The following is a 14,160-nucleotide window of genomic DNA, read 5'->3' as shown; positions in this document are numbered from 1 at the left end:
CTGAATAGAGACAGAATATTCCCTTGTGTTAGACTGTTTAAACCTTGTGTTATAATATTCTATTATGATAAGTGCATTGTCAGTAAAATAGTATCAAAAGTACCAGGATTATAATTTTATACGCCAGACGCCCGTTTCGTCTACATAAGACTCATCAGTGACGCTCAGATCAAAATAGTTAAAAAGCCAGACAAATACAAAGTTGAATAGCATTGAGGATCAAAAATTCCTAAAAGTTGTGCCAAATATGGCTAAGGTAATCTACTCCTGGGGTAAGAAAATCCTTAGTTTTTCAAAAAATTGAAAGTTTTGTAAACAGAAAATTTATAAAAATGACCATATAATTGATATTCATGTCAACACCGAAGTGCTGACTACTGGGCTGGTGTAAAAGTTAGGCCACACTTAACAATATTTTTGTTTACCTAAAGGTAGAGAGACATTGGATAGGTAGGTCGGCATTTTCTTTAAATTTCTGCAAAGAGAAATTGAAGTGTCAAATATTTTTTGTCTTCATGCCTATCTGATAAAAAAAAAACTTTTTCACATCAGGACCAGGGCTTCCAAAAAATATTTGAGCCAGCCGGACATTTTTGTCTTTTCCCGATTTTACCCCATAAGACTAAGTAACAAAGGGCAACCATAGTAATCAGTTGGACATCATATGAATTATCATTATTATGATTGACACACAAACAGTATTTCTTCTTCTTTAAGTTTTCCAGTTTTCCATCTGGATAAAGATGATTAATAACTGGTGCATACGTGGCCTATTTATTTAAAACTAGTTAAAATCTAAGTTGTATACAAAACGGTGCAGAGAACATATGTAGTGATTAAATTTGACTTGATTTTTAATATAAATTTGATGTTCTGGTTCTAACTGATAAATTGGCAGTGCATTATCCGCAGTGTGCAACATTATAGTTTTATATCTGTCTAAGACTCTTTATTTGTGCAAAATTACGCTGTCAATAACTTCACTTTCGTTTTAAAAAGTACTTTAACCGGATGTTGACAATGGTAAATCATGGACCAGAGACGGATACGTAAAATCCGTGTACGTTTCAAAGCAAGATTGAGTTTTTAAAGTAGATCTTTCCACGTTTTTTTCTACAGGAAAAGACTCGACAAGAACGTTAAATATAGGTATCAATGATATTTTTAGCATTTTTGAAAATTCGGATGAATAATTAAATCTCACACCTGCGCACGAGTGTACTAAGTCAAACAATGGTGGTCCTGACGATTCTTCTCTTAAAACCTTTATTGCTACCTTTTTAAATTATTTATATACGTTTTCTGTTAATCTGAATCTTGTTGACGAAATTAACTCGTTACAAACCGCTGAATTTTAAGAAAATAGACTGTTAAATGTCCGGTACAAAATAGTTTACCTGTCGCCTGAACAGGTAAAATCAGTTGTCTGATTTAATTAATCCTGATTGTAATGAGAGGGTATTATAGTAGGGTTTGTTTTGATAGTAATTATAATCATGTCACTTATATGACCAGAAATGTGTAGCTGTTTAAGGCAAAAGGTCAGGTCAAAAAGTTCGAATAAACTTCAATTTTTAGCTCACCTGGCCTAAAAGGCCATGTGAGCTTTTCTCATCACTTGGCGTCCGTCGTCGTCGACGTCGTCGTCGTCGTCGTCTGTCGTCGTTAACAATTTTTCAAACATCTTCTCCTCTGAAACTACTGAATGGATTTGAATGAAACTTAATATGATTGTTCCTTAGTATATCCTGCACAAAATGTGCGCTTCGATTTTTGATCCGTCAAAAAACATGGCCGCTGTTACTTAAAATAGAACATAGGGGTCAAATGCAGTTTTTGGCTTATATCTCAAAAACGAAAGCATTTAGAGCAAATCTGACATGGGGTAAAAATGTTCATTAGGTCAAGATCTATCAGCCCTGAAATTTTCAGATGAATCAAACAAACCATTGTTGGGTTGCTGCCACTTAATTGGTAATTTTAAGGAAATTTTGCAGTTTTTGGTCATTATCTTGAATATTATTATAGATAAAGATAAACTGTAAACAGCAAAAAAGATCAGCAAAGTAAAATCTACAAATAAGTTAATATGACCAAAATTGTCAATTGACCCCTTAAGGGGTTATTGTCCTTTAATGACAATTTTTCACAATTTGTTCATCATATTTGCTAACTTTAAAAAATCTTCTCCTCTGAAACTACTGAATGGATTTGGTTAAAACTTAGCATGATTGTTCCTTAGATTATCCTACACAAAGTGTGTGCTTTGATTTTTGATCCGTCAAAAAACATGGCCGCCGTTACTTAAAATAGAACATAGGGGTCAAATGCAGTTTTTGGCTTATATCTCAAAAACGAAAGCATTTAGAGCAAATCTGACATGGAGTAAAAATGTTCATTAGGTCAAGATCTATCAGCCCTGAAATTTTCAGATGAATCAAACAAACCATTGTTGGGTTGCTGCCACTTAATTGGTAATTTTAAGGAAATTTTGCAGTTTTTGGTCATTATCTTGAATATTATTATAGATAAACAGTGTTCCAGCTAGGTTTTCAAAAGGGCAGGGTGCCAATCCTGAAAAAGGGCATTTAACGCGCGATATGATAATATGAAAAGGGCATATTTTAATAAAAGATGTTAATCAAACATTTGTGTTTATTCGTTGAATCACAGGTTATACAAGAACAACATCTTTAGCCCATATAGAACTCTCTTTCTACTTTTAAGGCTGAAAAACTTGTCAAGCAGCTTGTCACACAAGTTTTTTTATCATTGCTTGGCACAGTTGAACTTTATATGCAGTATGTTTTGAAAGGAGATCTGTTTCATACTGTTTCTATGGTTTACCACATTTTACCAGTTTCACCTTTCTACCCCTGCTGTGCTTGATGGCAATACAGCACAAAAACAGCTGTGCTCAGTAAATTCACAATTTTAGGATATAAAGCAACAGTGAAAAATAGTATCAAAAATAAAGAATACAGAAAAAGATGACCAAGGCACCCTACCAACACTGCTACTAAGACCCTCTTTAACTTTTCCCATAACTCAAAATAAATACCTAAACATATATATTCTTAAGCAAGAAGTATGGAGACACATTTTAGAATATGTAAATGGGTTACTCAATGCTAGGGAAAAAATCAGATTGAGTTATCTTTCTTTATTCGGGTGTGCTCCTTCTTTGGAGGATTATAAACAGTACGTAAGTATGATGAAAATATGATCACAATATGGCGGCCGATTTTTGTTATTTTCGTATCAAAAATGAAGGCAGTCAATGACAAATACGTCTGAATTTTCTGTTTATTTTACAGAAAACAAGTAAAACAATGTCTTCAACGAGTTTATAATGGTTTTCCAACTTTCTGTCATTCTTCCATGAAACTACGGTAAACATCGCAAATTGTGCCCAAGTTGTTGTATGCACATTTCTTCAAAGATAATTGCCGACTGACCGATTCTATTTGAACGAATTAATGTTGATGATCATTAATGACCCATCCGATAAACGGATTATCTATAACAACAGATTATGACACCAGTTGTAACCATTGATTAGCTTGGGGTGGTAAAGAAAGTCATAATCTTTTCCCCAGGTAAAATTTAGTAATTAGCGTATCATATCAATACGCAAATTAAGATGCAATCGATCTTCAAAAAAGGCAGGGCGCCCTGGAAACTGTAAAAAGGGCACAGGGCGCCACTCGGAAAAGGGCGGGCGCCGCGCCCTCTGAAAACGGCCTAGCTGGAACACTGATAAAGATAAACTGTAAACAGCAAAAAAGATCAGCAAAGTAAGATCTACAAATAAGTTAATATGACCAAAATTGTCAATTGACCCCTTAAGGGGTTATTGTCCTTTAATGACAATTTTTTCACAATTTGTTCATCATATTTGCTAACTTTAAAAAATCTTCTCCTCTGAAACTACTGAATGGATTTGGTTAAAACTTAGCATGATTGTTCCTTAGATTATCCTGCACAAAGTGTGTGCTTTGATTTTTGATCCGTCAAAAAACATGGCTGCCGTTACTTAAAATAGAACATAGGGGTCAAATGCAGTTTTTGGCTTATATCTCAAAAACGAAAGCATTAAGAGCAAATCTGACATGGAGTAAAAATGTTCATTAGGTCAATATCTATCAGCCCTGAAATTTTCAGATGAATCAAACATCCAATTGTTGGGTTGCTGCCACTTAATTGGTAATTTTAAGGAAATTTTGCAGTTTTTGGTCATTATCTTGAATATTATTATAGATAAAGATAAACTGTAAACAGCAAATATTATCAGCAAAGTAAGATCTACAAATAAGTCAATTTGACCAAAATTGTCAATTGACCTCTTTAGGAGTTATTGCCCTTTAAAGACTTTTTTTCACAATTTGTTCATCATGTTGACTTACTTCTTATGAAACTGCTGTTTCAATTTCAGCCAAACTTAGGCTAAATGAGTTTCAGAGTTTCAGAGTATCTAGTATAAATTTTATATTTCATTTCCTTGTATGTCAAGAAACATAGCTCCTATGGCTAAAATAGAACATAGGAGAAAATGATTTTTTTTTGCTTTTGAAGAAAATAGGACGATTCAAAGAACATTTAAATAAATTGAAAAGCCAAAATAATCATTGATGAGAGATTAAACCAAAAAAATTCAGGTGAGCGATTCAGGCTCTTGAGAGCCTCTTGTTTTCTTTCATTTTAAAATGTCCGTTTTTTTTCTAAACTATATTTTAAAATGACCGTTTCAGTCTTGGCACAACAAGTCATTTATATAATTTATCGGACTTGTCCAGAATATATGACCATTTTGGAAGCTCGATCAGGACAATAAAAGATTTTAAGCAAGCAGCTATTTTCTGGGTAGGTTGGGTTAGGGCAAACAAACATATTCTTTTTAATGGCCTTAAATGATAATCTTTAATCTTTGCAGGTACACAATACATGACTTGCAGGCTGAGAAGAAATACATGTTAAACATGAACTTAAGTGTATGTTTTGAGGAAAGTGGACCATGTCTGGTTTCTGTGCCAGTATTTGAAAATACCAAACTTCCTAAACTGGGATGTGATTGGACACAAACAAGTCTTGGTGAGATATAAGTTGATGTCTTTCATTCATTAGATTTATTAAGAATGGATTAGGTTAAAAGGCTGAATTTAGAAGAAAGAAAAAAAAAATACTATTCCTGCTGATATGAGATGTCTGATGTTCTATGTTAAATTTCTTCACAACTTTTCTAGATGCAGCAATTTTCTTGACATATAGTATAGAGACTTTTTTTTTAATTGTTGAAGACCATCTGTTGACCTCCAGATATCTTTTAATTTTTTGCTTGGTTGGGCTCCTATTTCATAGATGTAAACACCACATCTCCTTTTTATAATTTTTCATAAAACAATTCATAAAAATCCTGTTTGAAATGAAATAAAATGTTTTAACTATTTTACAATTTTTCAGATTTCTCATTAAGTGACTTTAAAGCCCAGAATAGTATTACTGGAGCTGTTACGGGCCTTATTCGTGACAAAATGCTGGAAGCTCTTGGGCTGACACCATATCTTAAGACTCCATCTTGTAGCAGGACATCAGCGCCATTTGCTGGGTCGGTAAATGGATGGACTAACGGTATGTATACCTTTTGAATATTTTTGATGCAAACAAAATGAAATATACTTATAAAAGAGAGGCAGACAATACGCAAGAGACATTTAATCTCATATGTACAAAAAAAACTGACACCAGCATGGCAAAAAAAAAAAAAAAAAAAAAAAAAGTGACCAAAAGCAAACAGTTTACAAACCACAATTGTAAACTTAAGACTGAGTGAAACAAACCCCATCAAAAACTCGGGATGATCTCAAAGTTTTCACAGCAGGAATTTTAAATCTCATGTGAATAGAGAGTTTGTTTGATAAAAGCCGCAAGTTTGCCTTACAACAGGCCACCTATGAATTTCTTAAAAGAGTTATTGCAAGGGTTCTTAAACATGCAGAGGATGATACTATCCCTTCATAAGATGTACAATAATGTTCCATGATATATTAAGGCAAAGACCATGTAATAATTTTTTTCTCAACAAGTAGCAGACACTTGATCTTTTTTTGATTTTGCCTTGAAATAGCATAATATCTGAATAATATAGAAACCATTGGTTTATAGTGTTTTTCCTATATGTTTTTTTCTTTCTTTTTGTTTATACAAATTCAATCATCAATTTTGATACCTTTTTATTTTCAGAGTGCAGTGTGCCCTTGCCATATCAATTACAAGCAATAAGTTCCAGTATACCACTGACTTGTAGCATCATGGACACCTGTACTGGTGTTACATGCTGTTTAGATATAGCTGACTTTGATCTGGCTGTTAACTTTTACATCAGTTTGGATGCTTGTAATTATGAGTTTTCAGTTGGAATAGAAAATTTACCATACAAGAAGAAATTGTTGGATTATGATTTTGGAACAGAGGAAATTATAAGTCTGTCGGATGTTGTTCGTTTGACGTGAGTTTTTTATTTTGATAAATTTGTAACTTTTTTTTTTTTGCAGCCAAAATGATTTGGCTTTTATTTCATATGTAAATTAATTTGAAGGCATGTTTCTTTAAAAAAAAAAAAAAAAAAAAGACTTTCAGTGTTTTAAATAAATATAACTTAAGGCGTTGACATGTATAAATACATGACAAAAATTTCTGAATTGACAGTATATCCTACGTATGTTAGTTTTCAACTACCTTTCATTGTGTCAGTTTTACTAGAAATTATTGTTGGCCTTTACTTACAGGTTTAAACTTGATGATCTGAAGACAGAAAAGATGTTTCTGTTGAATGTTGGGGTATCTTTATGTGTGGACAATAAACAGGCATGCCTTTATACAGTGGAGCTTATGAAAGATATACTGCTGCCAAAACCTCTATGTAATCTAGAGACTAAAATCTCTTTAGCTAGTAAGTATGAGAGGTCTATTGACAATATTTATACTCTGTATGACCAAATCCAATAGATGTTTGCCACTGTCTGCATACAATCCTATAGAAGATTTATATACTTCATTAAACATTTAGATTCACAGTTTACCTGTTCTAATGAAATCCAGGAACACTGGTACCTCACAAATAATACTGAATGTACAGTAAGCATATTGACAATTTTCAAGTACAAGAAATAATTATTATGACCTTGCAAGTGAAAATAATTTATTTGATCTAAATTTCATAAGAATCAAAATATTTTTCAGTCTGTTGACTTCACCATTTTAATAATTAATAAATATTCTTTTTCAGACATATCAGCAACTGACTTCTTGAAAAACCAAGTAGACCAAGCTCTTGATTCTATGCCAGAATATGTCTCAGATCTTTTCATCGAAGCGACAGGAGTAAAACAGTACATGGAAGATCCATCCTGTAGCAGAAGTAGTGCCCCTTACTCTCCTTCAACAGATGGATGGAATAAAGGTTAGTTTTTTTAGACAGTTGATCCATCCTGTAGCAGAAGTAGTGCCCCTTACTCTCCGTCAACAGATGGATGGAATAAAGGTTAGTTTTTTTAGACAGTTGATCCATCCTGTAGCAGAAGTAGTGCCCCTTACTCTCCGTCAACAGATGGATGGAATAAAGGTTAGTTTTTTTAGACAGTTGATCCATCCTGTAGCAGAAGTAGTGCCCCTTACTCTCCGTCAACAGATGGATGGAATAAAGGTTAGTTTTTTTAGACAGTTGATCCATCCTGTAGCAGAAGTAGTGCCCCTTACTCTCCGTCAACAGATGGATGGAATAAAGGTTAGTTTTTTTAGACAGTTGATCCATCCTGTAGCAGAAGTAGTGCCCCTTACTCTCCGTCAACAGACGGATGGAATAAAGGTTAGTTTTTTAAGGCAGATATTGAATTCTGAGTTAGGTCTGAGGACTTCATAGAGGTTGAAATAACATGTTTTTAATCTAAACAGATAGAGCTTCAAGTTAAATCTTTAAAAGTGTTGTATGCTTTTCTGGCCCTTTAAAGACTATTATATATTGCTATTATAGTGGACAAAAATGGGTACCATGTATAAATAAAATTCCTACACACATCACAAAACACAAAGCAAAGAAATATTGCTCTTATTTCTGTTCTTCATTCTTCATGTCAAGACAGGAATATATATTTAAGAGAGAAATTCCACAATGCTTTTACTGTGACAAGCATGGTAGGAAGGATTGTTTTAAAAATATTTAACCAACCTGAAATATATACAGGCAGTAAATTGTCCAAAAGTGGTGAGGGATGTCCTTTTCCGAATATCTTAGATATGTGGAAAAATTTGATGTGTATACAACAAGTTATAATTTTTATGTAGATATTTGTCTATCACAATTTTGCCTTTTTTCCAGAATGTCCCTTAGACATGGCACTACCAAAGATACCTAACAACATCCCTGTAACATGTCACATACCAGATTATTGTACTGGAGTAGAATGCTGCGTCCAGATTGAGTTTATTAAGAAGTCCTTTCACTTCTATATACTGTTAGATGGATGCCAGTACAGAATCAAGGCTGGAATAGATCATTTTGGTGTTGATGAAGCTTTCTTTTCATTTGATAGTGGTAAGTGTTTTGCCTTATTAGGGCCCAGCATCAATGAACACAAAATATCCCAAAATATGTGTAAATTTTTTTTGCATGATTTCCCCCTTTGAAACTCGTTTTTACCCTACCACATGATCACCACTTCAGGTGTTGGTTAACTCGTATTTTTATTTTTTTTATAATAAATTTTCTGTTAGAAATTACCTGACATTGCCTGACATGACACAAATAAGGTGCCATCTTGGTTGTACAATTTTCCATATTCTGCTTATTAACATTGTATCAAATTATAAGTGTTTAATCCTTTCACAAAATGTTCAAAATGTCCACCATCACAAATTAATTTGTACAATTCGAAAGGTACAAAAACCAGAAAAGAAGAATTTCCAGATTTTAACGATTAAAAAATAAGAAAATTTGCCACAACATGCATTGGGAAAGTGCAGTTGTGGTTGAGTAACCAATAATATAAACTTGAGACCTCGCATACGTGGTTTATATGTGAAATTTATCACATTTTCTTTTTTCAGGTATGGTGAAAAACCTTAAGTTGGGCAACATCATGTTTTTAGAGTGAGTATTATAGATTTTTATAGTATTTGAAATGGCTGTTCTGATTTAAACCACTATATATTTTATTTTAATAATACGATGAATGAGAAATTCTTTTAGATCATTTTATTCATGTAACCTTGTTCATTTTATCTGGTAACTATATGATATTATTTTGTTTATAAATGTAGTTTTATGGTTCTTTTTGTTGACAAGTCAACACTTGTTTGTTTTTTGCAATTCTATATGCAGTATTATTTTTGATAATTCTCTTGCAGTTTTATGGTGATTGATCTACAAGCAGAAAAGAAGTTCATTGTTAGTATGAATGCCAGTGTCTGTTTAGAAGAAGGAAAAGCTTGTGACATAACCTTAGAAATTGTTAAAGACCTGTATCTTCCAAAAATTGCTTGTGACTGGAGCATCAGTTTTAACAATTTCTCAGCCTCAGATTTCTTGGCTGAGCAAGGACTTTCTCTCCAGAGCCAATTGACAGACATTTTAGTTAAGCAGATTTTAGAGAAACTTGGTATAGCTGAATACCTACAAGATCCACAGTGTGACATTAACAGTCAAATGTACCAATCACAGCCAACAGATTCTGTCGGTTGGAGAGATGGTAACTATATTTACTATTTGTTATGTTTTGATATGTTCAAAAGGTGGTTGTAATTAAAAAGTACTGTAGTTGTAAAAGAGAGATGAAAGATACCAGAGGGACATTCAAACTCATAAGTAGTAAATAAACTGGCAACACCATGGCTAAATGGCCATATAATTTAGTATTTATAGATACTTGACTAGTATATTGTACCAGACAAGCCTTCAAAGGAGCAGGTGTGAAAAGAACCATTGCTTTGTCTTCAAATAGCAAAATAGTAGTTTTCTTCAATCATTTCCATATTATGTAAATTTAATTGATAAATGAATAATATTATACAAGATTCGGGGGGGTAAATGGGGGTGCAGATTATACACAAATGAGGACTATACACAGCCAAAAACGGTAGTTTTATGATTTTTTTTTTTACTCATAAGGACATCTATACATTATGTATTTAAGTAAATTGGATATGACCAATAGCCATGTTCAAAATTTTAAATTCACATCAACATCTTTTTATGAGAGGTAGACAACATGTGGTAAAAGGTCTTATTTGCTTAGGCCATTGCTTATATCTAAATATAGATGGGAAGATTTCTAAACGACGGAATTTTATTATTTTGGTCTTTTCTCCTCTTCTCAATGTAAGGAGTTTGAAGGCCTACAGCAAATATTTGTGACAAAATTGTAACATATTAATACTAACCTGACAAAAAAATGTTTTGTAAACATCTGAACTATGATATTTGATATCAAGGCTTTGTTCTGTTTTTTTTAGAATGTCCTGGAGGACTAGGTAACTTAACAGCACTGACTCCATCGTCTATAGCCACACCTAAGGGATACGTCGCTTCAGGCTGTACTTACATCGACTTCTGTTTATATATACCACTACTGAGAAGGTCATTTCATGCTTACTTTGACCTCAATATGTGTGAAAGGTCATTCAAGATTGGAATAGAGAAGCTGGTCATTGATTTGGACTTCCTGACCTACGCCTGGGGTAAGTTTGATCATTACATATGTCAAGTTTAAATTTAAGAAGTCTTGAGTTATTATACCCCACGCAACGAAGTTGCGGAGGGTATAATGTTTTTGACCCGTCCGTCCGTCAGTCCGTCCGTCAGTCCGTCCGTCAGTCCGTCAGTCCTGTTTCTTGTCATCGCAACTCCTCTCAAACCACACAACAGAATATCACGAAACCTTTTCAGATAATAAGGACATACTAAGTTGTTGTGCATATCGACGGGAAATTGCAATTCAATTTTTTTTCTAGGAGTTACGCCCCTTTGAACTTATTTACTTTAATGTACTACTGCAACAGTTTGTCATCGCAACTCCTCTCAAACCACACAACAGAATTTCACGAAACCTTTTCAGATAATAAGGACATACTATGTAGTTGTGCATATCGACGGGAAATTGCGATTCAATTTTTTTTCTAGGAGTTACGCCCCTTTGAACTTATTTACTTTAGTGTATTACTGCAACAGTTTGTCATCGCAACTCCTCTCAAACCACACAACAGAATTTCACGAAACCTTTTCAGATAATAAGGACATACTATGTAGTTGTGCATATCGACAGGAAATTGCGATTCAATTTTTTTTCTAGGAGTTACGCCCCTTTGAACTTATTTACTTTAATGTACTACTGCAACAGTTTGTCATCGCAACTCCTCTCAAACCACACAACAGAATTTCATGAAACTTTGTAGATAATAAGGACATACTATGTAGATGTGCATATCAACAGGAAATTACGGTTCAATTTTTTTCTAGGAGTTATGCCCCTTTGAACTTATTTGCTTCAATGTACTTCTGCAACAGTTTGTCATCTCAACTCCTCTGAAAATACACAACAGAATTTCATGAAATTTTGTAGATAATAAGGACATACTATGTATATTGACAGGAAATTATTATTCAATATTTTTTCTTATACAATTTTTTTTCTTATACTTATTTAATTTCTCCAATGACAATGTGGGGACGTGGGGTATGTGAGCGTGCTCACTAAGGTTCTTTAATTATCTACTTGTTCAACTTAGAATGAAAACAATACGTTTGATTAGTTTTGATTTATTTATTTTTTAATTTTCAATGACATTTTTTTCTATAGTTATATTTATAACTTTCTGATGAATCAAATAATAGAAGAAAAACAGTAAGAAACATTTTATTTATAATGTTTATGTTATTTTACAGGACAGAAAGATACCAAAGATTTGTTAGATGCTTATATATTTGAGTAAGTTTTACGAATTGATGATAAGTGCTGTCCAAATTATAATTGTTTGTGGGGTGAGCTACTTGAAATAAGAAAAAATGGAGGATGCTTGTATCTTTTTTAAAGAAATCTTGAACATTTATGTGGAATTCTGATTTTTTTTTATTTTATGTGTGGGTTCCAACTTAACACATTCAATCATGAGTCAAGCCTATAACATTTTTATGTTGTACTTAAATAATTAAAATCAGATAGATAAGCTTAAAGCCAAAAAATCAAATGCAGATAATTTAAGTATGCAATACATGTTTATTTTAAAATGCTAAATGTCTGGCTGATTTGTATTACAGTTTTCTGGTTGACTACAATGAAGTGGATGAGTATTTCCGCGTAGACCTCAACATGAGTATGTACTTAGACAGAAGTCAACAGTATGTGACATTTGAACTCTTCAAGAGACAAGTTCTACCAATTCCGGTCTGTGACTATGATACAAGTTATGGAGTACCAGGTAATTCTTAAGAGATTTTAAAAATCTGTAAATGAGAATGATAAAAGGTTTTACATTTCTGCAGATATATCTATATTTTTAAATGTATTGACAAATAAAATGTCACATGTTTAGAGGAAAACTTCTGTCCTATCTTCAATGTACAGTTTAAATATGCATGTATACCATAGACTACTGTGTTTTCATTTTTTTTTCGTGTGTACCAATATTAGTGAATTGAGGTAAATTTGTATTTTCAAAGATATTTAAATTTGTGGTTTTGACAGGTCTACATACAATCCTATGAAAAATTTATACTTCATTGAATATTTGAATTTGTGTTTCATGTTTACCCTTGAAATCTATGAAAATTGGCATCCCATGAATAATAATGAATCCACAGTATCTAACCTTCTTGCTTACTTTCATAAGGAATAGGACAGTATATAGTTACATATTCATATATTATTTTCTTTTACCAATGTGGATTAAAATACAACTTGAATATCATGTTTAATGACATTATGATAACCATTTAATAAAATTCTAAATTATTTTGTTTTAGGTTTCAACTTAAACAGTTGGTATACTTATCAAAACTTACCACAAGGATCCCTTCTTACACCTGCTAAGGCATCAAGCTTACTGGAATTCCTAAAAATTGGTGAAATGATGTCTCCCACACAGTGTCAACCATCTGGAGCTAAGTACAGTCCATCAGTTGCTGGATGGAAGGATGGTAAAATTATTTGTCCCTGCATTCTGTTTGATATATATGTATTGTTCAAATAAAAAAGTAAGAAGATATGAAGGGAATAATCAAAAGCATAAGTAAAAACAAACACAATGACCAAAGCAAAAGGATAATTCTACCAAAAAAAACAAAGACTTGTTAGCACAAACCTTTAAAAAAGGTGGGTTAGCTCAGGTGCTCTGGAAGGGTAGGAAGTTCCTGCTCCACAGGTGGCACACATCACTTTTGAACTATGTTTAAAAGGTAAACAAAAATGTGAATAGTTTATGATAAAATGGAAAAGCTTATTAGTATGTATTTGTTCAATGTAATGCATGGGAAAGAACCCTAATTTCATGTCAGAGTTTTAGCAGAATATAAGTGTTACAATTTCAGTTTGTAAACAGAAATAAAAAAGAAAAATAAACATCAATACTTTATAAGATATACATTACTATATTCATGATTTTGTATATTATACAGCGTGTCCACTTGATGTTCCCATGGCAACACTACATTCCTCGTCAGTAGGATCCATTGCTGAAGTGTGTACAGCTGTAGATTTCTGTTCTGATGTTGATTTCTTGGGACGTCCATTCAACACATACATTGACCTAGATCCATGTACAAACATCGGGACAATTGGCATCGAACGATTTAGTCTAAAGTTAGATTTGACTGATGCCACCATTTTTGGTAATTATAATTGTTTATGGAATTCATTCATAATTAAGCTAACAATACTTTTTTAACCTTTGTCCCTTCCTTACACTCCTCATAAAAATAAAAATAAAATTTTGCAAATACATTTTAATTTGATAATAAAAATTTATAACATGTCTTTTTGATATTGTGAATGTTTGTAAATTATTTTGCCTCATGTTACTTTTTGCTATGAATTTGTTTTAAAATCGATAATAACAGATTGAGAAAAAGCTATTATAAACGTTTCCTTGTTTCCCATCCTTTTGCAAAGACTT

General features: G+C 32.7%; 1 protein-coding gene across 1 annotated transcript in view; it reads left to right on the top strand.

The window, feature by feature from the left end:
• The window catches only part of LOC139500337 (uncharacterized), a 118,845-nt gene that overhangs the window by 48,257 nt on the left and 56,428 nt on the right, over positions 1 to 14,160 (top strand). The window contains exons 53-65 of the mRNA XM_071289077.1: positions 4,934 to 5,091; positions 5,461 to 5,628; positions 6,241 to 6,505; positions 6,786 to 6,949; positions 7,286 to 7,459; positions 8,375 to 8,590; positions 9,103 to 9,145; positions 9,403 to 9,743; positions 10,507 to 10,731; positions 11,936 to 11,978; positions 12,308 to 12,468; positions 13,013 to 13,186; positions 13,664 to 13,876. Of these exons, the coding sequence (XP_071145178.1) occupies positions 4,934 to 5,091; positions 5,461 to 5,628; positions 6,241 to 6,505; positions 6,786 to 6,949; positions 7,286 to 7,459; positions 8,375 to 8,590; positions 9,103 to 9,145; positions 9,403 to 9,743; positions 10,507 to 10,731; positions 11,936 to 11,978; positions 12,308 to 12,468; positions 13,013 to 13,186; positions 13,664 to 13,876 (2,345 nt within the window). The remainder of the gene's footprint in view (positions 1 to 4,933; positions 5,092 to 5,460; positions 5,629 to 6,240; positions 6,506 to 6,785; positions 6,950 to 7,285; positions 7,460 to 8,374; positions 8,591 to 9,102; positions 9,146 to 9,402; positions 9,744 to 10,506; positions 10,732 to 11,935; positions 11,979 to 12,307; positions 12,469 to 13,012; positions 13,187 to 13,663; positions 13,877 to 14,160) is intronic.

This window comes from Mytilus edulis, chromosome 13, assembly GCF_963676685.1.
Source record: "Mytilus edulis chromosome 13, xbMytEdul2.2, whole genome shotgun sequence".
Taxonomy (NCBI): Eukaryota; Metazoa; Mollusca; class Bivalvia; order Mytilida; family Mytilidae; genus Mytilus; species Mytilus edulis.
Note: the sequence above shows the minus strand (reverse complement) of the source record. Positions and strands in the feature narration are given on the sequence as shown.